At 42.9% G+C, this 25,687-nt stretch overlaps 1 protein-coding gene across 1 annotated transcript in view; it reads left to right on the top strand.

Moving 5' to 3' along the window:
- The window catches only part of Ccdc158 (coiled-coil domain containing 158), a 66,308-nt gene that overhangs the window by 32,370 nt on the left and 8,251 nt on the right, over positions 1-25,687 (top strand). The window contains 10 exon segments of the mRNA XM_021162407.1: positions 801-990; positions 2,600-2,752; positions 5,068-5,180; positions 10,429-10,587; positions 12,441-12,533; positions 13,379-13,504; positions 14,254-14,402; positions 16,825-16,884; positions 19,041-19,100; positions 22,940-23,007. Of these exon segments, the coding sequence (XP_021018066.1) occupies positions 801-990; positions 2,600-2,752; positions 5,068-5,180; positions 10,429-10,587; positions 12,441-12,533; positions 13,379-13,504; positions 14,254-14,402; positions 16,825-16,884; positions 19,041-19,100; positions 22,940-23,007 (1,171 nt within the window).

The raw sequence follows: 25,687 nt of genomic DNA, 5'->3' as shown, positions 1-25,687 counted from the left end.
CCTTGTGAGCCATCTTGATGAACAGGAACAGGCAGCCCCTCCCCTCACATCCATCTCCCTCCCTCACATCCATCCTCCCTCACCTCCATCCCCCTCCCTCAATCTATCCCCCTCCCTCACATCCATCCCCCTCCCTCACCCCATCCCCCTCCCTCTCACATCCATCCCCCTCCTTCACATCCACCCCCTCCCTCATATCCATCTCCCTCCCTCATATCTATCACCCTCCTCACATCATCACCCTCCCTCACATCTATCATCCTCCCTCACATCCATCACCCTCCCACACGCCTCCTTCCATCTCTGTTGCTAGTCTCTGTCCTTTACCAACTATTATGGTTTGAGTTTGGGATGTCCTCCCAGTCTTGTGGCTTGAATGCTTGTTCCCAAGGTGACAGTGATGAGTTAGATGGTTGTAAAACCGTTGGTTCTGTGACCTAGCCAGCAAAAATGGGTGACTGGAGGCAGGTCTTGAAGGTAATATTTGCTTTGGGTTCTGGCCTGAGTTCTTTGCTTTCTGACCTGCCAAGATGTCAGGAACCCTCACAGCACGTCCCTGCCACTGGACTGAGATGTCCTAGCTCCCATACCTTCCTGTCATGATGCATCCTCAGAAACTGGGAGCCAAAGTACCACCCATACGTATACCCTAAGTTGCTCCTCATGGGTATTCTATCACAGGAAAACTATATTAGTGTCCTTAGAAGTACTGACATTAAAAGTAGATAGAGTATCAATGAGACTGGTTTGTGCTATAGATGTACACATTCTTTTACTGTATTTTGTCTTTGTCAAACCAGATTTTAAAAGATAAAAAAGATGCAAAGATTAGGGAGCTTGAAGCCCGAGTGAGTGACCTCGAACTGGAGAAGGTGAAGCTGGTGAATGCAGGCTCTGAGCGGCTCCGAGCAGTGAAGGACATCAGACATGAGAGAGATCAGCTGTTAAATGAGGTGAAGACTAGTAGGACTGAACTAAACCATCTCTCAGGTATGGCACCTCAGTTCCCTCTGTCCTAAATGCTGTGAGGTCCCACACGGGCACCCACACACTTACAAAAGAAGAATGTGTGGTCTCACACCACAAATGCAGAGAGCCACACTGCTCCAGTTATGTGATCTGCTCTGCGCCCCACTTCTTCTCACAGTTGTCTGCGAGGAGCTTGCTTCTTGATGCTTACTAACCATTACCTGTATCCAGTCCTCGGTTCCAAAGAGTGGGGCGAGGTATTGAGACGCTGGGCTTCCTAAGGGGTTGTCTTTACTGCTTTGTTTTTATGGAAATAGGAGCCTTGCATCCTTTGAGCCAAATTTTTTGATTAAAGGTTTAATAAACTGACATGTATAAATAGAAATTATGCAAAACAGGAGAAATCCATATGAGGGAACAGAGGCAGTGGCAGCAAGAATGGGAGAAGAGCAAAGAATTGAGACTCCTTTGGGCAGTGTGGTTGTGCACACCTTTAAACCCAGCAGTGGGGAGGTTGGAGGTGGTGGATCTCTGAGTTCAAGACCAGCCTGATCTACACAGTGAGTTCCAGGGCAGCCAGAGTTATATAGTGAGATCCTTTCTCAAAACAACAACAACAAACAAAACCATACACACCCCTCTACCCACCCCCCATGCAAAACAAAGAATAATTCGGAAGGTTGCTGCAGTAGAATTAGTGACTGGTCCATTTGTTCTGGGTTTTTAGTTTGTGGGATTAGGAAGCAATAATAGCAATAACTAAAAAGAAGCTAGGGAAAAGGCAGGCTTGGGAGCAAAGAGTAAGGCAGAGGCAGTCAGATGAGGCAGCACGGAGGACATGTAGGGCTGGACTTGTGTATGTAAATCTGTATCGTAGCCAAGTGTGATGCATGACAAGGAGAGTCATGCTTATTTTCAGCAATATATTAAGCTTGAGACACGCCTGACTGCATAAGACCTTGTCTTCCCCTCAAAAGTCTATATCATATTCTTAGGAAAATAGAATGTACAGTGGATGAGTTTGTGGCAAGTGTTTTTAGAGTAGAGAAGTCTTTGAAACGTTGACACACATATGCACTGCATTTGGCCATACCCATTCCTCCTACTTGTGTTCTACTCTCCCTGGGACCCTCTCCCGTCTCCCTCCCAACTGCGTGTCCTCTTACTATTATTTATTATAGCCCACTAATTCTAATTAGTGTTGCTTAAATATGCATGGATTTAGGGCCATCCACCGAAGCATAGGCAACCTACAACACCCCTGAAAAACATAAAAAACGAGGTCTTCCCCGGCAGCCATCAACTACCAATCGTTCCTTGGCTGTGAGCGGGGTCTGGGAGTCTCTCCCATCATTAATGCTGGAATGTTGACTGTGTTCCAGGTATTTTGATAGTTACTAGAGAGAGATAGACAGATAGATAGATAGATAGATAGATAGATAGATAGATAGATAAATGGAATAACTTGGTAGTAAAATACTTGCCTGTATAGGCAGGCCTTGGGTTCAGTATGTAGACAGTATATATCTTAGGGTGGGATGAAGATGAGACCCTTGGAAGTCTGGAGTGAGTTTGTCTCCAGCCTCTGAGATGCCGCGGTCACTGAGGACATTGTCGTTGTGTTCTGTAGAGGACTATGAAGTCTTAAAGAGGAACTTCCGGAACAAAAGCGAGGAGATGGAGAGCACCACAAACCGCCTGAAGATGCAGCTCAAGTCGGCTCAGTCGGAGCTGGAGCAAACAAGGAACACGCTCAAGACCATGGAAGGCTCCGATGGCCACGGTACACTCTGCTCCAGCCCCTCTGTCTGTAAACCCATTGCCTAGAGTGTCTCAAACACAGTCCTGGATATACTGCGTAGCACCTCTTCACAATGCCCTGCAATGTGAGAAAGACACACCTCCGTGTGGGTGCTGGGTGGCACAAACATGTTTCTACCGATTTAAGGGAGGTTGACATTGCTTTAGTCCCTAATATATCTGAAGACATATCACTTTTTCTTTCTATGGCTATTTCAGTAATTTTTAACAAATCTCACTGTTTCTCCTTATTGTTAATTTTTTATTAGATATTTTCTTCATTTACATTTCAAATACTATCCCCAAAGTTTCTCCTTATTCTTAAAGCTAGAAATACAAGAAATTTTTCATTAAACCTCATATTTTTACATGTACAGTGTCTACATAAACTGTAGCCCAATGGCTAATTGGCAGCTCTTGACTTCTTCTCTGTGATAAAAATGAGATGAGATTGGTAATAAGGCCTCTAGACAAGGGGTCTGTATCTCACAAAACACTTGATACCTTCTGCTTATGGCCGTACTGGTCCACACACATCAGTGCCCGAGAGTGCCCGTGAGGCTCGGCAGTGAGAGCAGCTGCTCGTCTCAGGGCCTTCTGCCATGCTGGGTATATCTGTATTAGCTGACTATACAAACTTAAGCATAGTTTTTGTATTTTATGATTTCTTTAATATGTGTGTGCATGTAAGTATGTGTGCAGAGGTCAGAGGTCAACATCAGGTGTCTTCTTCCATTATTTTCTACTTTATTTTTTGAGTCTTTCTTGCTTGCTGACCTGGAGGTCCTGATTTTGCTACATTGCCTAGCCAGAGAGTACAGGATTACATGTGGCTGCTCCATGCCAGGTTTTGGTATGGGTGTGTGTGTGTGTGTGTGTGTCTGTGAAGATTCGGTCCTCACACTTCCACAGCAAATATTTACCAACTAAGCCATCTCCTAGCCCCTATCTTTTTTTGTTATTTAAGTTAAAAAATTGTGTGTGTGTGTGTTGAGGTCAGAGGACAACACTCTAGAGCTGGCTGTCTCCTGAGACATCTGTTGGCCCCTGAGGTTATTTGTTTCTTTTTGTTTTGTCTGTTTGTTGTTCTAATTAGGAGATTCATTTATGCTTGTCCAACAGCACAGTTTGTTTTGTTTGCCCAGATTGGCCTCAAAGTTGCTGTGTAGCTGAGCTGACTCTGAGCTCCTGCTCTTCCTGTTTCTATTTCTGGAAGCTGGGGTTAAAGGCATTCTGAACCACACCTGGCAAGAACCAGATGCTGTTAATGAAAAAATCAGACTTAGCATTTTTCTGATGGGTTGTTTTCAACAGATAGTATGTTTTTCTTTTCCTTTTAAACTTCTAATTTATAGCTAGGCCTGACTCAAAGCAACATTAGTTTCAAACAGATTTTCTCAACTGACTTGTAATAAAAGATAGGGTCTTCTGACTTTACATTTCTATGTAAAGACAGGTTCACCATAATGTTTCCTTAGCTTACCACACCCTAAAGAGTCTGTGGAGTGTATCTAGCTAGAACATTCTCATGGGGAGATGCTGGGGACACAGCTCAGTGGATTAGGATATCTGTTACTCTTCCAGAGGACCAGGGTTGAATTCCCAGTACTCAAATAGGTAGCTCACAGTCATCTCTAACTCCTGTTCCTGGGGCTCTGACTCCCTCTTCTGGCATTCACAGGCGGCACAAAGCACACATGTGCACATATATACATGCAGGCAAAAAGCTCATCCATATAATATAAAATAAATCTTTTTTAAAAAATGGTCTCATTTTTTTCCAAAAACAATCATTTGTATGATTCTATGGTATTTTTACTACTGGGACTGTAGTGAGTTCTAGCATATGACAATATCTTTTGAGAATGAAATGGAATGGCTTGTGACATCCCTGGAATCTTTTAAAAGTCTGTTAATAGTAGATACCTTAAATGATATTTAAAACATGGGTTTCTGAAAAAAATCATCTTGGTTAAACATCTATGACTATTTATGTGTTTACTTCCTATATGTGTATAAATTTATTATTATTACCAATGAAAACATGAAACTAACAATAGTCAGTGAAATTAATTCTAATAGCAAAGAGACCACAAAACATCAGCATATATATTTTTCTTAGTTGAGAATCTGTGGGTGTTTGCTGCAGTTGTTATATAACCCAATACTGTGAACCCTAAAGTCCTTACTTCATGATATTTAATGGACACTTCCCAGGGACCTTAGTGCTTTTCACTTGCTGTCTTGTCAAGAATTTCAGTAGGCTTTCAAAATGTACAGCTTGCATCTTTCTCTCAGCTATGAAAGTGGCAATGGGCATGCAGAAGCAAATCACAGCCAAGAGAGGTCAAATAGATGCCCTGCAGAGCAAGGTGCAGTTTTTAGAAGAGGCCGTGACAAGTGCCAATAAGGTGAGTCTTTGTCCTGAGAAACCAGCATGGTTACTCGCTCACTCATTCACTCACTCGTTTGCTCATTGTACTGGCTAGTTTTGTGTCAACTTGACACAGCTGGACTTATCACAGAAAAAGGAGCTTCAGTTGAGGAAATGCCTCCATGAGATCCAACTGTAAGGCATTTTCTCAATTAATGATCAAGGGGGAAAGGCCCCTTGTGGGTGGGGCCATCTCTGGGCTGGTAGTCTTGGGTTCTATAAGAGAGCAGGCTGAGCAAGCCAGGGGAGGCAAGCCAGTAAAGACCATCCCTCCATGGCCTCTGCATCAGCTCCTGCTTCCTGACCTGCTTGAGTTCCAGTCCTGACTTCCTTTTAGTGATGAACAGCAGTATAGAAGTGTAAGCCAAGTAAACCCTTTCCTCCCCAAACTGCTTCTTAGTCATGATGTTTGTGTAGGAATAGAAACCCTGACTAAGACACTCGTTAATACACCATAAGGCAGAAGAAGGCATAGCACAGGAAGTGCAGTTGGGGAGAGATTTCTGATTGAGAGATTGAGGGAAAAATTCCAAAGGAGTCTTGCATGAGGAATTTTTAAATTTAATTTAATTTTTAGGGTTTTTAGTTTATGTGTATGACTGTTTTGCCTGCATATATGTGTACATATGTATATATATATATATATATATATATACACACATACACACACACACACACACACACACGTATATATGTGTGTATGTACCACATGCATTCCATATGTGTGCAGACAGAAGATGTGTCAGATACCCTGGCACTGGAGTTATGAATAGCTGTGAGCTACCATGTGGACGCTGTGAACCACACCTGGGTCCTCTGCAATAGCAACAAGTTCTAAACTGCTGAGTCACCTCCAGGATCCTAAAGAATAGCTAGTGTCAAATTCAGGGACAGTCAAAGGCCATTCCTAGTAGTGGCAGGATTATAGTTTGTTTGCATTTATAAACAAATATAATCAATGCAGCTCTAATGTCTTCCTTAAACTATGTTGTAAAGAGTTGTGTACTAAACTCTACAGGGCTTAGATGAGCAGTGAGATCTACAGACTACACTGAGAGGTAGGAGCCTGAGGACAGGGACACAGCTTTCCATAGGCTGGGCTTTTCAGTGCTGCAGCAGCTGGGGAGAGCTTAATGAGAGAGCACTTGCCTGCTTGCCTGGCAAGTGCAGAGGCCTGGTTTAGTTCCCAGGTAAGAAAATGAAATGTATATGTACTAGTACATGTATGCGTGGTCTTTTATCTTGAAAAGAAAACTGGATTTTGTTCATGAAACTGTCCATTATTGTGAAGGAATAGAAGACCTAATGTGGCTCACAATCCAGCATAAAGTGGGGTAGCTGACACATGCCTTTGAAGAGTGTCTGTGTAGGTAGGCTTTTTGTGTATTCCTGCACAGCTCTGACTAGTCACATAGAGTTCTCACAGTCATTGACTGAAAATGTTCAGAAGCAGACATGAAATTTGTGTTATGTTCAAATGTTCTCTGATGACAGTTTGAAGCGAATTTACATTTTTATATTATAACAGAACTGAATGCAATGAACGTGCAAAAGAAATGGCATAAGTAAAAATAATCAGTGTAACTAAATTAATTACTAGCAGCTGATCACCCACAGTGAGCCCTGGGGATCCTTTAGAATGTACATATATTGGTATACCCCTTATCGTATGTACCTATTGGATTTCCTTTTTCTGTTCTTTCCCATTTTCCTGGACATATTCTTTTCTCTTTCTCTTTATTCCTTCCTTCTGGGAATCTGAAGTAGTGCTTCTCCCAGTTGATGGTACTTAGGGATTTGTGCATTACTGCTTAATGTCAACCCATGCCTGCCTCCACCTGAAACAGCTCAGAGAGCTCAGACAAAACAAGAGGAGACTGGCAAAACAAACCTAACTTCCAGTCTACGGATGTCCCCGCCCATGCAAGTGGAAGGGGTGGGGACACACACACACACTGTGTCACGACAACACTTTCTGATGTATTTGTAGCAAACACAATGATTATGAAAAAAAAAAAATACAAAAAAGCAGACTAGATAATGTGGTGCCCATGTTTCATGTTAACAATTAGCCACTCTTTGTATTCGTTCCATGGTACTTTTCTAAAGGAGAAAACTAATTTGGAAAGTTTTTTGTTTAATACCAACCATATTATATCAGCTATTTTATTTGCACTACTGTCCTGACAGGTAGCTCGAGAACTAGATCTGTCTGTCCTGTCTGTTTCTCTCATACAACCTACAGTAGACATTGGTGAAAGAAATGTTCAACCATGAGCAAAATTGAAACTCTTGAGACTTTCAAATAAATGCATCTTCTTTAACTATGTTATTGTTTAAAGTAAATCTCAGTAAAATTTAGTATACTGTTATTCAATCCTACTGCACCAAAATTCTATTTTTTAAATTTAATTTTGTTTTATTTATTCTCTTTACATCCCACTCACTGTCCCCCTCCCAGCCACCCCTTCCACAGTCCTTTCCTCTTTCCCCATCCCCCATCCCCTTCTTCTCTGAGCAGGTGCCCCCCCTTCCGGGTGTCCCTCAACCCTGGCACTTCAAGTCTCTTCAAGGCTAGGCACATCCTCTCCCACTGAGGCCAGACGAGGCATCCCAGGTAGACAATCATATCATACAGGCAACAGCTTTTGGGATAGCCCTTGCTACAGTTGTTAGGGAACCACATGAAGAACAAGCTGCACATCTGCTACATATGTGTGAGAGGCCTAGGTCCAACCTGTGTATGCTCTTTGGTTGCTGGTTCAGACTCTGAGAACTTCAAGGGTCCACGTTAGTTGACTCTGTTGGTCTTCCTTTGGAGTTCCTGTCCCCTTCAGGGCCCACAATCTTTCCTGTTATTCTTCCATAAGAGTCCTCAAACTCCATCCAGTGTTTGGCTTTCCCTGTATCGTCTGAGTCAGATGCTGGGTGGAGCCTCTCAGAGGTCAACATGCTGTCTGCAAGCATAACAAAGTATCATTAATAGTGTTAAGGATTGGTGCTTGCCCATGGGATGGGCCTCAAGTTTGGCCAGTTATTGGTTGGCTGTTCCCTCAGTCCTCCATGTTTGTATTTCTTATAGACAGGATAAATTTTGAGTTGAAAGTCTTGTAGGTGAGTTGGTATCTCTTATTGCTCCACTGGGGTTCTTGCCTGACTATAGGAGGTGGCCTCTTCAGGTTCCATATCCCCAGTGTAGTGAGTCACAGTTAAGGTCACCCCCATGATTCTTGGGAGCCTCCCTTATCCCAGGTCTCTATCTCTACCTAAAGATGCCCCTCACCTCCTCACCCCAGTCAGTTGCAGATTTCTATTCATACCCATGGCCACCTAGTCATCTCTCCTGTTCTTTCTCATACCTGATCCTGAACCCCCTACTCCCTTTCCGATCCCCCCCCTCAGTGCCCTTTCTCCATCTGCCTTTTATGACTATTTTATTCCCCCTTCTAAGTGAGATTCAGGATTCCTCACTTGGGCCTTCCTTCTTGTTTAGCTCCTTTGGTTCTGTGGAGTTTAGCATGGTACCTGTATTTTATGGCTAATATCCACTTACAAGTGAATACATACCATGTATGTCCTTTGTGACTGGGTTACCTCACTCAGGATGATATTCTCAAGTTCCATCCATTTACCTGCAAAATTCATGATGTCTTTGTTTTTAATAGCTGAATAGTATTCCATTGTATAGCTGTACCACATTTTTCTTTATCTATTCTTCAGTTGAGTGACATCTACATTGCTTCAAGTTTCTGGGTATTATACATAAAACTGCTATCAATGTAGTTGAGCTAGTGTCTTTGTGGAATGTTGGAGCATCTTTTGGCTATATGCCCAGGAGTGGTATAGCTGGATCTTGAAGTATAACTATTTCCAATTTTCTGAGAAAATGCCAAATTGATTCCCAAAGTAGTTATACAAGTTTGCCCTCCCACCAGCAATGAAAAGGTGTTCCCTTTGCTCCACAATCTTCTCCAGCATGTGCTATCTCTTGAGGTTTTGATCTTAGCCATTCTGATGGGTGTAAGACAGAACCTCAGAGATGTTTTGATTTGCATTTTCCCTGATGACTAAGGACTTTGAACATTTCTTTAAGCTTTCTTGGCCATTCAAGATTCCTCTGTTGAGAATTTTCTGTTTAGCTCTGTACCCCATTTTTAAATTGGGTTATTTGGGTTGTTGATGTCTAACTTCTTGAGTCCTTTATAAATTTTGGATATTAGCCCTCTGTCAGATGTAGGGTTGGTGAAGATCCTTTCCCCATCTGAGGCTGCCAATTTGTCCTATTGACAATGTCCTTTGCCTTACAGAAGCTTTGCAGTTTCATGAGGTCCCAGTTATCAATTATTAGTCATAGAGCCTGAGCCACTGGAGTTCAGGATATTGTCTCCTGTACCAATTCATTCAACGGTATTTCCCACTTTCTCTTCCATGAGATTTAGTATGCCTGGTTTTATGTTCAGATCCTTTATCCACTTGGACTTAAGTTTTGCGCAGGGTAATAAGTATGGATCTATTTTCATTTTTCTACATGAAGCTATCCAGTTAGTCAGCACCATTTGTTGAAGATGCTTTCATTTTTTTTTCATTTTTTGGTTTTGGCTTCTTTATCAAAAATCAAGTATCCATAGGTATGTGGCTTTATTTTGGGGTCTTCGATTTGACTCCATTGAACAATATGTCTGTTTCTGTACCAATCCATGGAGTTTTTTTTATCACTATTGCTTTAACCAAATAAGTGACAAGAACTTCCAGTCCCTGAAGAAAGAAATTGAAGATGATCTCAGAAGATGGAAAGATCTCCTATGCTCATGGATAGGTAGGATTAACATAGTGAAAATGGCCATCCTACCAAAAGCAATCTACAGATTCAATACAATCCCTATCAAAATTCCAACACAATTTTTTATAGACCTTGAAAGAACAATTCTCAACTTCATATGGAAAAACAAAACACCCAGGATAGCCAAAATAATCTTGAACAATAAAAGAACTTCAGGATGAATCACCATCCCTAGCCTGAAGCTCTACTACAGATCAAAATTCTGCTTTTCACAATGCATGGCTGCTTCATATTTTGTAGATGTTATCAAAGATCTGAGGACCTAAGAAGTGATACTAGTAGAGATGAAAATGTATCAGAGTCCTTTGTCAGAAGTCTTAGACTTCAGCACTTATCACACTTTTATCAGCAATTATTCCTGATTCTTTCTCTTCCATAACTGTAGGAGAGACACTTTTTGAAAGAAGAGAAGAGTAAGCTCAGCCAGGAGTTGAGTACCGTAGCAACAGAAAAAAACAAGATGGCTGGGGAGTTAGAAGTGCTACGGTCTCAGGAACGACGCTTGAAGGAGAAGGTTGCCAACATGGAAGTCGCTCTTGACAAGGTAGTTTATTAGCTGAGGTGATGTGGGAATTAGCACCAGGACAACAGCTCGGTAGGATAGTTCTCAGTGGAAGTTCTGTACCATCAACTTGCATCATATCTCAGTCTTACAGCACAGAGGCAGGCTGTCACTGAGGAGACATTTAGAGATCAGCCATTGCATAGGTAGTCAGTACCTCTGTGTGGCTGTTGCCTGGGAGGGACAGGAATTGGCTTGTTTTCAGTCTTGATTTCATGTTTCTCTCAGTACATCATATAAGGAAGGTTGCTGTGGGACTCACAGTAGTAGGAAGAATGGTATCATCATGACATATCATGGAGCCAAGTGAAGAAAAGGTACCAGGGTAAAGAAAAGCCTGTCTCTAGGGCTGTGGTTCTCAAACTCCCTAATACTGTGACCTTTTAATGCAGCTCCTCATGTTGTAGTGACCCATAACCATAATATTACTTTTGTTGCCACTTCATAACTGTAATTTTGCTACATTATGAATAATAGATGTAAATATCTGATATTTTTGATGATCTTAGGTGACTCCTGTGAAAGGGTCATTCATTCAGCCCCTAAAGGGTGAGAACTGCTGCTCTATGGAGCTTTTTGTCTGCTGGGCCCCACTTCCTAAAGCTTCCACAGCCTGTGGGAAACATTTTTGACTCAAGTCATAATAGCATAGTCCTTCCCCCCAAAATGAGCATTTTCTGTTGAAGTTGAGGTCTGATTCTTCCTCCCAGTTCCATGTTCCCAGAAATAAGGCTCAAACTCAAAGTATATTTACAAATACCTTGGCCATATGGCTAGACTCTTCTCTGACTAGAATCATAACAAGATAACCTATTTCTTTTAGTCTACTTTCTGCCACTTGCTTGGTTACCTGTGCTCAGGTACCATGTGTCTGTCTCCTCACATCTTCCCCAGGGTGGGGGGAACTCCCACTTGGCTTTATCCCAGAATTCTTTCTCCTCCCAAATTTCCCATTTTCTATTTCCATAAGCCATAGGCCATAGGCTTTTTAATTGACAGGTGATGCATCCATTCAGTGGTTGGTACACAAGATATTCTCTCTGCAGTTACCAAGGTAACACAGTCATAGGAGCAGTACATGTAATCTGCCCTTGCTAGCTTTACTCACCTGAGTAAACATGCCTCTGTGAGTATCAGGCCTACTGTCAAAAGTGATCTACACTTTAGGTGCAATACAGTCTCTTAAATGTTAATAAAATGATAGTGCTAATATCTGATGCCTTGCTGGGTCTGGAAAGGTTGGGTAGAAGACAGAAGAAAGGAGAAGGGCCTGGCACTGTTTATCATTGTTACACGGGGATAAATCTGTCTTCCTGTTACTTAGAAACCCCGAAAAACCTAAAGGTATCAAAACCAATCCCTAATTCCTAAGAATCTAGACCTTTGTGGTTAGATAAAATACTCCATGATCTGACTGTGCCAGCCATGTTTCCTAAAACATGCTATTCTGAACTCAGGAGGAGTTTTGGATTTTTTAGTGTGGCCCCAAACTTACTATCTATATATAGCCCAGGGTGACATTGAAATACTGATCTTTCTGCCTTCACCTCCTATGTCCTACACCTCTCAGCCCAGATATAAATTTTATGCTTTAATAAAGCTTTTTGCTCATCTCACCCTTCATTCATTCACTCATACTAATTACTGCATATATGCTGTGTGTACACTGGATAAAATAGACCACATGACTGAATGGGACAGATACATGGATCACTAGAATACAGTGTGCTGGGGTAGATGGTTTTCCTTGAAGAGCTGAAAACTATATTACAGGTTAATGAATTAAAAGTGCCTAAAGAATGGGGGATAAACCACTTGTGGTTGCTCGATTGTAGGCATCTTTGCAGTTTGCAGAGTGTCAAGACATAATACAGCGCCAGGAACAGGAATCGGTGCGTCTAAAACTTCAGCACACTTTGGATGTAAAAGTAAGGGTGTTTTCATAATACATGTTTAAGCAGAAACAATGCCTATGCTTGATATGCTCTGATATTTTCTTTACATACATTCTGTGTGTGTGAGAGAGAGGGGGGAGGGATTCATATTTGCGTGTTTTTAAGTGATCACTGTAGAGGCTAGAGGTCCGTGTCAGGCTCCTTCCCCAGTCACTTCCCAGCAGGATCTCTCACTGAGCCTGGCACTCACTGACTAGGTCAGACAGGCTGGCCAGCAAGGCCCCAGGATCCTTGCCTCTCCACCTCTCTACACAGGGTGACAGACGTTTGACTCATTTGGCGTTGCGGGAGTACGGGAGTTCAAGTCCTTATGCTTGCACACAAGCCCTTTACCATCTGAGCCAACTCTCAGGTCCCTGCATATCTTATATTTAACGATAGTTTCCACAGTATCTGCCTCTGAAGTCTGTGGTGGTGTTACTTCTCAGTGTGTCCACCTTGTGATTTAAGATAACATGGAAGCATTCCAGTTTAGACCTACTTGACACTAAGCAAGTAGAACAGTGCCCCCCAGCGCCTGCCTTGAGTACCCAAGGGGAGAGTTTTACACACTCAGAGGCTGAATGAACTCAAAGACCCAAAGGATCAATGTTTAGCTCGTTTTTTGGAATAATCTACGTGACAGTGAAACATCTCTTCTTAAAAAGGGTGCTTTTATACTGAAATGTGGATATTTTTCAGAAGTATAGTTTAAGTTGATCATTATTTTAAAGTTTTAATAATAGGTTTGCCTGTGAAGTTAAAAAAATAATTTTGATTTCATAATTCTTTGTAGCTGTAAGTTGGCATTACTTTGCTCACATCTGCATTATTTGTAGGAACTTCAGGGCCCCGGATACACCTCTAATTCTTCAGTGAAACCTCGCCTTCTCCAGCCAGCATCTGTGACTCGGTCTCATTCTAACATACCATCCTCCCAGTCGACAACCAGCTTCCTGTCTCATGTTAGTAACCAGTCATGTAATTATAAAATGAATGGGAAACGTCACCTTCAAAGTCATGTTTATCATGAACATTGCAATGAGAATCCAGACTGAAAAAAGCTCTTTACTATTAATTATTTTCTTAGAAAAGACAAAATGAAATAATCATTGGGATTGATGGTAACAAAAATATTAATTTTTAGACATTCTATGCAGAACTTTTTATACTTTCTTTTTTTTTGTTTTTGTTTTTGTTTTAGTTTTTGTTTCTGTTTCTGTTTTTTGAGACAGGGTTTCTCTGTGTAGCCCTGGCTGTCCTGGAACTCACATTGTAGACCAGGCTGGCCTTGAACTCAGAAATCTGCCTGCCTCTGCCTCCCAAGTGCTGGGATTAAAGGTGTGTGCCACCACCACCCGGCTATACTTTCAAAACACAAGAAAAATATGGACAATATAAATTCAGGCTTTCTCTGAAGATGTACAAATTCCTTATAATTGATAGCCAGCTCTAACTCTTAAAAAAGAAAGACTTGTTCTATACATCAGTTCCAATGATCAACCTTTTACTTTTAAAAGCTCTATCTTTGAAATAGCAACAGGATCATCAGAACTACTGCAAATCGTATTGAAATAAAAGCTGGGTGCTAGCCAAATGACTGGTAGTTGGAATGGACCTGTGCGCTGCAGTTAAACCATCATTTATTCTGCTTTTCCATAATGTCTGTCTATAAAAGAATATAATGTACTGATGTGTGCATTGCTTTACTCAGCACTCTATAAAAACCAACACACCGAAGGAGGACCCAACGAGGGACCTGAAGCAGCTCCTGCAGGAGTTGAGAACCGTGATCAATGAGGAGCCGGCCATGCCCCTGAGCAAGACTGAGGAGGATGGAAGGACTCCATCTCTTGGAGCACTGTAGGTGACTCTCTATGACTGCATGCTCACAATGGCAAAGCTCCTCCCAGGAGTGTGCCACCATTAAGTGGTCCACATGCTCCTTTGGAAGGTCAAGGGTTAAATAACTTTGAACCAGCATGAAGGTGGAGAGATTAGGCAAAAGCAAAAAGGCCAGCCCCCTGGAGCAAAAGAAAGAGTGCTCATTCAGTCCAGAAAGTGATCAGTGCACAGTGTTAGTCAGTGTTAATTTGTAGTAACTTAAGATTCCCAAGAGATTTCACATCCACAATCTTACTTGAGAATCACACACTGTGAGTAGGTGGTGTTGCTCATAGGTTTTGCTACTGCGGTTTAAGCTCAGGCAGACTGTGCTCCCAGCTCCACCCAGAGCCCCTCAGATCAGTGGGTGAAAGACGGGCACTCGCTAGCACACACACTGGGCGCTTCTAACCTCCCATGGCTAGTGGGCCCTTCCAATACTCTGTCTGCCCTCAGCTTTAGTTGCCTTTCTAATCTCCTGCCTGGGGAAATGGCCTATGGCTGCTCCACCTGAGATCTCACATGGCTGGTCACCTTTTGTCTCTCTGAGGCATGGTGAAAAAACATGACAGTACAAGGTGGGATAGCATGTATTTGTCCCATCTTACAAGCAAAAGAAACAAATCCCAAAGGGCTGATTTGTGTGCAACAACACACAGTCTATTGCAAAACTAGAACTATGTAGCACTGGGAACTAGGAACATTCAAGGCATAAGCTAATAAGAAAAGCCCAGGTCTCTGGCTGATCTTGACAATGGCTTATATCAAATTAATAAGTCTCATCCAGAGCTGGCAAGATGGCTCAGCTGGTAAGAGCACTGACTGCTCTTCTGAAGGTCCTGAGTTCAAATCCCAGCAACCACATGGTGGCTCGCAACCACNTGTAATGAGATCTGACTCCCCCTTCTGGTGTGTCTGAAGACAGCTACAGTGTACTTATGTATAATAATAAATAAATAAATCTGTAAAAAAAAAATGTCATCCAAAACAGATTGAGTCAGCTCAGCAGCCCCCCCACCTATATCTACAGAGATGAGTGAAATTCCTATGTGCTTTCCAAGTGCTCTGAAATAGTTATTTAGATAAACTCATATTAAACATTTAACATGGTATCCATGTTGGTATTAATCTAATTTTTGTAATATTAATGTGTTTATAAGGCAATACATGAAGGTAAAAGTTTCTGAGTATCCCTGTAACTCATTTCCAGTTCCTTAAGGTATTCTGAGAACATGGATGTTTAATCTAAACGCTGACACTAGCTGGACTGGTATATGACTGCTGTAATAATAACGCACACGTCAGCATTAGTAATATATCACTTAGATATCATGACACTGCATTACCTCTGGCACACAATGGCAGAAATGTGCTGTTGGCTAGTCCAGCAAAGAATCCTTGACTTGCAGAACACGTCCTTTTTTGTGTGTGAGGGGGAATGAGGCAGGGTCACTGTGTAGCCCTGGCTGTGCTGGAATTCACTGTGTAAACCTGGTTACCTGCCTGCCTCTGCCTCCTGAGTGCTGGGATTAAAGGGTGTACTACCACATACTGTATTTTTGTTTTGTTTTGTTTTGTTTTGTTTTGTTTTGTTTTGTTTTGTTTTGTTTTTAAACAGTCTTACCCCAGGCTGGCTTTGAACGCTTGATCCTCCTGCCTCAACATTCAGAGTGTTAGGATTATAAGCGTGCATGTGCTACCATGCCATGCCGATCACTCTCACATTTCTTGTACTCTAACAGGCCCTCTGTGCATGGGCAGTGTTGTAAGGTGAAATTGACTGCTGAGTAAATATCGGCATAGGCTGACCTTTCTCATATGAAACCAAGCCAGTGTCACAAGTCTGGTCCTGAGCACTAATGATGCAGAGGGTTACCATAGCTTCCCCAGTCAGTTTCCATTACTGCTGTCCCCAGTGGCCTTGAACTTGGGACTACATCAAACAAATGTATCTGGTGATAATTCCAGTGAATTTTCTGTAATCCCCCAAATGGCCCTGTCACTAAAGTCTGACTTCTCCCTAATGCTGAAGAATGCCTGCAAGAAAGCCTGTGTAGTGGTGCACGCCTGGAATCCTAGCACTTATGGAGCAGAGGCAGGAGGATTGTCGCCAGCCTGGTTTACATTGTGAGTTCCAGGCCAGCAAGTTCTATACTGCTCCAACCTGTTAAAACAACAAAAAACTACACACCAAAAACAAACTCATGAAAGAAAGCGTTGTCTGAGTTGAAATCCAGAGCTAGCTGGCTCTTGGTAGGTTTGCTTGGATTGCTTAAATACAGTGATGGGTAGGTAGCCGAAAGAAAAATTAAGCATCAGTGAGTAGTTGATTGTTTCTAAAAGATGAATCCTGAGATGCACATGTGTTTAACTCAGTTAACTGAGTTGTCTGTCTCCACAGAGAAGACAGAGTAAGAGACTGCATCACCGAGTCAAGTCTGAGAGCAGAGCTCTGCCACAGGTAAGAATATCAGACTCAGGCTGAGCCGTTGTGCAGGACTGCGGTTTCCATGGAGCTTGATGTGCGTATTGGCTTCAGAGAAGGGAAGCTGTTCCATGGCTTAACTCTGAAAGGGACTTCCAGGTTCTCGAAGTGAATTGAAAGCATTTTCTTCTCTTCTTTGCCTATTTTAAATCTTGCTGATTGTGAGCCTCAGCCTTCTGTCATTATAGCACACTGCCTGAGGGAACTTAACAAGAACAAAAGTTGATGTTCCCCACATCCCCGAGGTTCCAATCCACGGTCAGGCACACCCACTGCTTTGGGACCCTGTTGAAGGTGTCAGATAGCAGTGGTAAAGCTGTGTAAGACTCTGAGGCAGGCTGCACACCTCACTGCTGAGAAGCAAGAGAGACAAGTCCCCTTGGATATCACTCATGGTGACACAAGGCCCCACCTCCTGAAGGGCCCACTGCCTTCCAGTGGTTCCAATGTGGGGACCCAGCCTTAATTCTTCATTTAACTCAGGGGGTTAGGAGGATGTTCAGCATCCAGATAAAAGCTCTGATCTGTAGCCATATGAGCTATGGGTATGGTATGCCACACCAAAGGACTTTCTCTATATTTACATGTATTTACAGTGTCTGCTGTAACTTTGAAAGGTGGTTCAGAAGGGAGTTATAACAGCACCAATGTAAGATTGTGCTAAAGATGATCCTGTGTTCATCAACTGAATAGCTGAATTCTAAATGAAATCATTACAATGAAGAAAACTTACAACATTCTAAAAAAACTCTAAAAAGGACAATTTCTGAGAGCAATGTGAGCAAAAGAAAAAAGTCTAATGGTCATTATTCAGAGAGGACACAAAACTCCTTGCTTTAAAAACCCTGTCTCATCACTGCCTGTTGCAATGAACACTGATCTCCCAGGCTGGCATCGAAAGCTGACTTCTAGTAACTAGCCTGTGGTGGCTAGTTTAAGTCAACATAATACAAGCTAGAGTCGCTTGAGGAGAGGAAACTACGGTTAAGAAATGCAAGCCTAGGTGGTATTCTCAGGATGAATGATTGATGTGGGAGGCTGAACCCACAGGCAGTGGCACCATTGCTAGGCAAGTGGTCCTGAGTTGTTTAAGAAAGCTGGCTGAGCAAGCCATAAGGAGTGAGCCATTAAGCAGGATTTCTCTATCAGAAATCTGCTTCAGTTCCTGTCTCTAGGTTTCTACCTTGAGTTCCTGCCCTGACTTTCCTCAGTGATGAACTGTGATGTGAAAGTATCAGCAAAATAAACTCTTTCCTTCAGATTGCTTTTGGCCGTGGTGTTTCCTCACCGCAACGATAACCCTAAGCCACACCCTGTGATGTACTGTGCTCTAATCTAACTAGAGTGTTCCACCATTACCAGCACCCCTTTTTAAAATCGCGAGGCAGGATCTTACGTATATCCAGGAATGGGTGATCTTGAATAACTCCTGATCCTCCTGCCTCCACTGCCAGTTTATATGGTGTTTGTGATCAAAGCCAGAGCTTTGTACATGACAGGCAAGCACATACTAAGCTGTCTTTAGTCCCTAAGTGCCACAAGACACTCTGCAGGAGTCTAGTCTCTCCATGGCACTCCAGGGATCAAATTCATGTTGTCAGACTTGGCAGCGAGCCTTTTACGGAAAGGCATCCCACAGCTGTCTGTCTTTTGACTTCGAATTCTCTCACAGAAGAGCCAGAGTGTCAACCTCATTCTTTTCTGTCTATATCTGCCCAAAATTAGTGCTCAAATGAAAATGTATTTTATCCTAAAGCTAACACTTGATGATACATCTAGCTATCAATATAAAAATAAATTGTCCTTGCAGTGTAGCTTGTTTTTACACACAGCCCTCGGTTCAATTCCCAGCCCCTCCTCCACTAAAGAATAAACTATTTCTCTTACAGACTTTTATTATACCAATAAGAAAATAACAACCTATCTTTTTTGTGGTTTTTGTGTTGTTTTGTTTTTCAAGACAGGGTCTCACTATGTAGCCCTGGCTGACCTACAACTCACTATGTAGGCCAAGGTGGCCTGGAACACCCAGAGATTGGCTTGCCTCTGCCTTCTGAGTGCTGTGATGCCTGGCCACTGTGCCCAGCTTTCTAACATTGTATCTTTAATCCCTGCTCTTCTCTTACCAACAGGAGCAACAACTCCTTGAGGGAGTCCACTGAAGGCAGCAAATCCAGTGAGACTCTGAGCAGGTGAGAAATGGCTTCACTGCCTGCCCCTGCTTATAAAATGTCCGTTTTGTTTAGTTCTCTGCCTTAAAGCCATGAACTCTGTACTGTACCAAATGTGCTGTCCTAGGCCCTTGGAATATATAAGCAAGCAGATTTCAGTCCTGACTCTTCAGTTGCATAAAATTATAATGTGTGCTTATAGAATAACGTATAGAAAATCCTTAAATCTTTTTTGTTTTCATGACCCATAAAAATATAAACCATCTTTATATCTTTCTTAAGAGTATAAGAATGTTTTTTGTGGGACTCCTAACAATGGGTGATGTGTTTATAAAAAAATGAAGAGGTTTAAGAATATGTTCTATGGGGGTGTAGTGAGGTATGAGGGAAAGGGGATGCCTTAGCGGGCCCATGCCAAGGCATCCCTTCCCTCTGAGGGACCAGCCACAGAATAGTTTATTCAGGGCATGAGGAGGGAGTTAAGAGGGTAGTAGAGGCAGAGAAAGGCAGAGAGAAGGAGAGAGTAGAAAAGTAGAGGCCAGCCATGACCACGTGGAGAGAGGAGGGAAGGGAATGGGGAGAGGGGGGAGCAAGAGGCAAGAGAGCAAGAGAAGTGGAGGAGGGCAAGCAGCCCCTTTTATAGTGGGTCAGGCCTACCTGGCTGCTGCCAGGCAACGGTGGGGAGGAGCATACCTGGCTGTTGCCAGGCAACTGTGGGGAGGAGCATACCTGGCTGTTGCCAGGCAACTGTGGGGAGGAGCATACCTGGCTGTTGCCAGGTAACTGCTGGGTGGAGTTTAGACAGAATGCTAACAGTAGTATTGAGGGTGTCTTTGACTCATTCACCTGTTCTTGGAACCCTTTTTCTCCTACTGGGTTGCCTCACCCAGCCCTGATATTCTAATAATGGCTGGTTGTGTCATGTTCATTTGATATCCCTGGGAGGCCTGCTCTTTTCTGAAGGGAAATGGAGGAGAAGTGGATGAGGGGAGAAGGGAGGTGGGGAGTGGAGACTGGGGTGGAGGGAGGGAATCTGTGGTTGGGATGTATTGTATGAGAGATGAATAAAAGAGGGAATATGAAAATGATCGCATAGTGGAAACTGCTTACCTTTTAGTTATTGTGCTGGCTAGTTTTGCCAACCTGACACAAGCTAGAGTTGCCAGAGAGGATGGAGCCTCAACTGAGAAGATGATTCCATAAGCTCCCGCTAGGCAAGCCTATGGGGCACATGGTGATTAGTGATTGATGGGGCAAGGCCCAGTCTATTGTGGGTTGTGTCAATCCTGGGCTGGTGGTACTGGCTTCTATAAGGAAGCTGGCTGAGCAAGCCAGGGAAAGCAAGCCAGTAAGCAACACCTCTTCGTGGCCTCTGCATCAGCTCCTACCCCAGGTCTCTGCCTTGTTTGAGTTCCTGTCCTGACTTCCTTTGGTGATGAACTGTGGTGTAGAAGGGTAAGCTGAATAACGCCTTTCCTCCCCAGGTTGCTTTGGTCATGGTGTTTCATGGCAGCAGTAGTAACTCTGACTAGGTTAAGAATGAGCTTTTTCATCCCCGTGTGCTCAGTACTTGTGCACAACGCCTACCAAAAATCCACTCAGTAAATACTTTTTAATGAATGAATCAAGGCAGTATCTTAAATACTGTTTCTGTGTCTTGATCACAATACAATAAATTGAATCTTCCTAACTGTTTTTCTTTTCATCTAATCAGAAATTATTGATTTTCTATTTTCTTGGATATATAGTACTATACTGTAGCTATGAATAATAACTATATTATAATTCTATCTCTCCTCTTTTCTAGTTGCTTTAGAGTTATCTCATTTTGTTTATCTAATGTATGTGGGAGCTATTATCTTCTTTTTAAGCTAGAAATGAAGAAAATCATATTGTGTAAGCAACTTGCCAAGGGCATTCAGCTTGTAATCTCTGAACTTGAGCCCTAGTGGCTTCAGAGCACATGTTTGTAGCCACTGCTGTGTACTGCCTCTGGGCCCTTACACTGAGCTGCCTGGGAGGAAGCAGTCACAGGCATAGGGTAGAGTTACTTCCCCTAGGTAGCAAAGGCTCCACTGTAGAGTTTCTCTGTGGTTAGAAAAATCTGTTTCTTTCAGTAATGCCAATACTTATTTTATTATTTTAAAAATGTCACTGAGGGCCGGAGAGATGGCTCAGTGGTTAAGAGCGCCGACTGTTCTTCCAAAGGTTGTGAGTTCAAATCCCAGCAACCACATGATGGCTCACAACCATCTGTAATGAGATCTGATGCCCTCTTCTGGGGTGTCTAAAGACAGGACTCCACTGTACACTTTTCTGAGACTGAGACTTTTTTCTTTAAAAATCTTCATGTTTATTGTGATGTGTGTGATTGTGTGTGCATGCATGTACCAGAGCACATGTGTGGAGGTCAGAAGAACAACCTGTGGGAGCCAGTTCTTTCCCTGCACTGTCTGACCAGGGACTGAACTCAGAACAAGCGGTTTTCCCTGAGGCGCCATCTGGGAAGCCGCCACACCATTTTTCTTTGCTGTAGTTACATTCTTACTAAGCCTTACCACTTTTGTTCTCTAGTAACTCAAAGTTACTACAAAACTGACAGAGTAACCCCCAGTGCTTATTTACATCAGTCATCTCTTTAACTTGTACCATGGGTAATGATGGCTATGACTAAAGCACTTAACAGCAATGAAGAAAAGCTAGTACCATCCCTGTGTCCCAGCACCAATTGTAAGCTCAGTTACCCAGAGGACTCAGAGTGTCAGTCTGAGAACTGCAGGGCAGGGCCAGGCCTCTTCCCACCCACTGATCTGACTGGATCTGAGTTCTGTAACCTTGCATTATTAATGCTGAGTTCTTGTTAACTCTCTTTGGTTTCTTCCGTTTCCTTTCTGGTCACTTGTTTGCCATATAGTGCTGGCTGGTCTAGAACTCAGCTCCCCCTGCCTTAGCCTCCCAAGGGCAGGGGTTACAGGTATGTACCAACACACTCAGCTGCTTACCTCATTCCTAAATGAGTGGTTCAAATAGCAACTTACAGGATATATGAGAAAATGATCTGTACTTACAATTTTTATTATACAAAAATTAAAATTTCTAACCAAGATTCCATTAATATGATTTTAGTGAGTAGACCGGGGTTGCCTGCCTATAATCCCAGCACTCAACAGGAATGAGCAGGAAGGTCACAAGTTCAAGGTCATCCTCAGCTACATTGAGGGAGCTGTAGAGCAGCCTAGGCTACAGACCCTGTCTTAAAGGGGGAGGGGGGAACCCTTTTTGAGTACTGAATAAAAAACTACAATGTATTTTGGCTTTCCCACTACAGGTGTTTGATAACCTTAACAACTTACAGTTATGATTGGGCATCTTGAGTTTATATTTCAAGCTGCTACATGTGCCTGTATTGGCTTCCATTAGTCCATATATCTCAGTACTAGGCTTCAGGAAACAATGTTTGCATTGGCCTGTACGTTAGCTTCTCTCTAACTCTTATGCCTGAAAGAAAGAACAGAAGGGAGGAAAGGATTTTATTTGGGCTTCAGGATGTGCTTGGACAGAACTCATCATAGGAGTATGTGACAGAGAAAACTGTTTATACATAGAAAAGAGGGAAATAGAACGTGGGGAGAATACTGGGAGGATCCTCACAGACAAGTCTCCAGTGGCTTACCTCCCATGACTAGGCTCCTCCCCTTCCTCCTCCCTCAACATCACTCGTGGAGAGCCTCCACAGTCCAATCATCTCTGGGAACCCCAGAGATGCCCTGCCCCAGCTGTATGCCTCCATCATCTCCTATGTGTTTCTCAGTGTAGTCAAATGGGCAAAGTTAACCTGCACACTGTCCTTACGTTTCCAGAGAGCCCGTCCCTCTGCATCCCGGAGACCTAGAAGACCCGTCTAGCTGCTTCACGTTCACATCTACAGGTGAGTTTTCAGTGGACTCCGCAGAGGTGCCTCACTCCCAAGAGAAGAAAGACAAAGTCACACAGCAGCGGTGTTTAAGCCCCACTGACTCTCACTTCCTACAGCTCCCGTTCAGTTTTACCCACCTTGAACCTGCCAGGCTGGTTGCCTGTTAGTGCTCTTGCACCTACAGTGCCAACATTGCCAACCACCTCAGATTCTTTGAAGTAATGTAAATGTCACTTTCTCGGAAACCCTTAACTCTCACCATTATTAAAAAAAAAGAAAAAAAAATCACAACCTTCCCACACTTTCCAGTTCCCCTGACCTTTCCCACTTATATTACACATCATCCTGGAACATATCATGTAACGTACTAATTCATGTTGTTAGTGTGTGCCACGGCCTGGGAAATAAGGCCTAGTAGTTTTTCCCTTTCTGACATACCTGGGTGTTTAGAGCCTTCCTGACACAGAGCAGGTGCGAAGGAAGTGGTCATTGAATGGCTGGAGTCAAAGGGAGAATCAAAGCTCTCCATATCATTTCCCGTGATGTACAAAGTGGCTCCATAAAAACAAGAGAGACAGACAGACTGAAAGATCAGACTCTGTGTAGAACTCACGTGGTCAGACTCAGAAAGGGAGAGAGGAATGAAAATATTAGAGAGAGGGACTTAAACTGTAGCCAAAAAACAAATTACAGGAAGCAAACTTCATTAGGAAGACAAATTATAGAAAGCATATTAGATGCCTTAGGAAGCAAGGGCAAGACAGTAAACATAATTTACCTCACAGAAGAGAAAACAACTGGGAAAGAATGAAACAAACAGTTCCTCAATGAAAACATGGCTATAAATCTGGCCAGTGCTATGTGAGAAGAGCTTCATTATAGAAGAGTGTTAATGTAGTTAAAAACGTGTGTGTGTGTGCATGTGTGCGTGCATGTGTGTGCATGTGTGTGTGTGCATGTGTGTGTGTGTGAGAGATGAGCCCTGAGGTCAACCTTGAGTATCATTCCCCAGGATGCCGTCCATCCTGCTTTAGGGAACAGAGTGTTTCACCTGAAACTCCCAAGTTAGGCTAGCTGTTAGCTGGCAGCCCCGGGGACTCTTTCTCTGCATGACCAGTGCTGGCATTTCCAGCTTATAATGCCACGGTTTACAGTTTACGTGAGCCCCAACCATCAAACTCAGGCACTCTTGTTTGCATAATGCATATTTTACCATCGGAGTTATTTCTCCAGCCCTTTGTCACAGTTACTTTAATGATTAGTGATGACACGAGAGCAATACTCTGCCTGATTGGATTACTCTAAATGAGAACTTTTGCCTTCTCACATATTCTGAATACCATAGAGCACTTTAACCCCACTCAGTATCCTTCCAACTCTCAACAATTGGTGTAATGCACATTAATTATGAACATGGTTGTTACGGCTTAGCTAGCTGCCTATTCCTGTGATAAAACGTGGCTTACTGAAAGCAACTTGAAGAAGAAAGGATTTGGTTTATAATTCTGCAGCACAGTCCATCATCAAAGGAACTCAGGGCAGGAACTGAAGCAGAGACCATGGAGGAGCACAGCTTACTGGCTTTATCCTCATGGCTGGCTCCACCTGCTTTCTTATAGCACCCAGAATCACTCTCCAGGGGTGACATCACCCTCAGTGGGCTAGGCCCTCCCACATCAGTCATCAATCAAGAAAATGCACCACAGGCTTTTCTACAGGTCAGTCTGATGGAGGCATTTTCTCAACTGTGGTTCCTTCCTCAGATGAATCTAGGTTGTGTCAAACTGACAAAAACCATACAAGGTAGGGTTTTGTTTGTTTTTGCTTTGTTTTGTTATTTGAGGTAGGTTTCTTATGAAGCCCAAGCTGGCTTCACACTCACAGAGTTCAACTTGCTTCTGCCTCCCAAGCTCTCAGATTAAAGGTGTGTGCCACCACACCTGGCTTAGGACAGGTTATTTGTATTTTCCTGTTTAATTAATATTCACCTTGATATGCTGACATCTTGGTTCTTTACTTTCGAACTAGTATAATTTTACATAGTGCTTTTAATGTATGTCTGAGGGTGGTAAATTTTCTCAGTTCCTGACATTGGGTATTTCATCCTCATTTTGAGGGACTACTGAGTATAGAATTCCAGGTCAGGATTTCTTCATCACTCTATTAATGTGGGTAACTTTCCCCACTCGGGGTTTCTGCTGTATCTAAGAAGTCAGCTGTAAATTTAATGGATACCTATTTAAATGTTATAGCTGTGATATTTTTGCCTTTTGTTTGCTTGCTTGATTTAGCAGTTCTTGCCCATATAGCCATTTTCTTTCTATGAGTAGAACACATCTGCTGTTTGAAGTCATGTGGTTTGAATCAGCAGAAGTCTCAACTCCATTGCCTGGTCTTCCTCTGTACCAGGAATCTCCTAGTTACATTTTTTTTCTCTTGCTTTTCTTTTCTTTCTTTTTCTTTTCTTTTTTTTTTTTTTTTTTTGATTTTTTTAGACTCGCCAGCTACCCACAACACCCGCCACATGATCTTAAGACTTCTGGTGAGTGGAACACAGCTTCTGCTCCAATCCAATTGCGTGCAGGAACTGAGACTACATTAGTTAGGGAAGCAGAAAACCGGCCTGAGTAGGGCCACAGGCCTCTTCCGGCCAGACCAGCACCGGGGTAGCTAGAGCGCAGGGTCGGCTGAC

Source organism: Mus caroli, chromosome 5 (genome assembly GCF_900094665.2).
Source record: "Mus caroli chromosome 5, CAROLI_EIJ_v1.1, whole genome shotgun sequence".
Taxonomy (NCBI): Eukaryota; Metazoa; Chordata; class Mammalia; order Rodentia; family Muridae; genus Mus; species Mus caroli.
The sequence above is the reverse complement of the archived record's forward strand: the minus strand, read 5'-3'. Positions and strand labels throughout refer to the sequence as shown.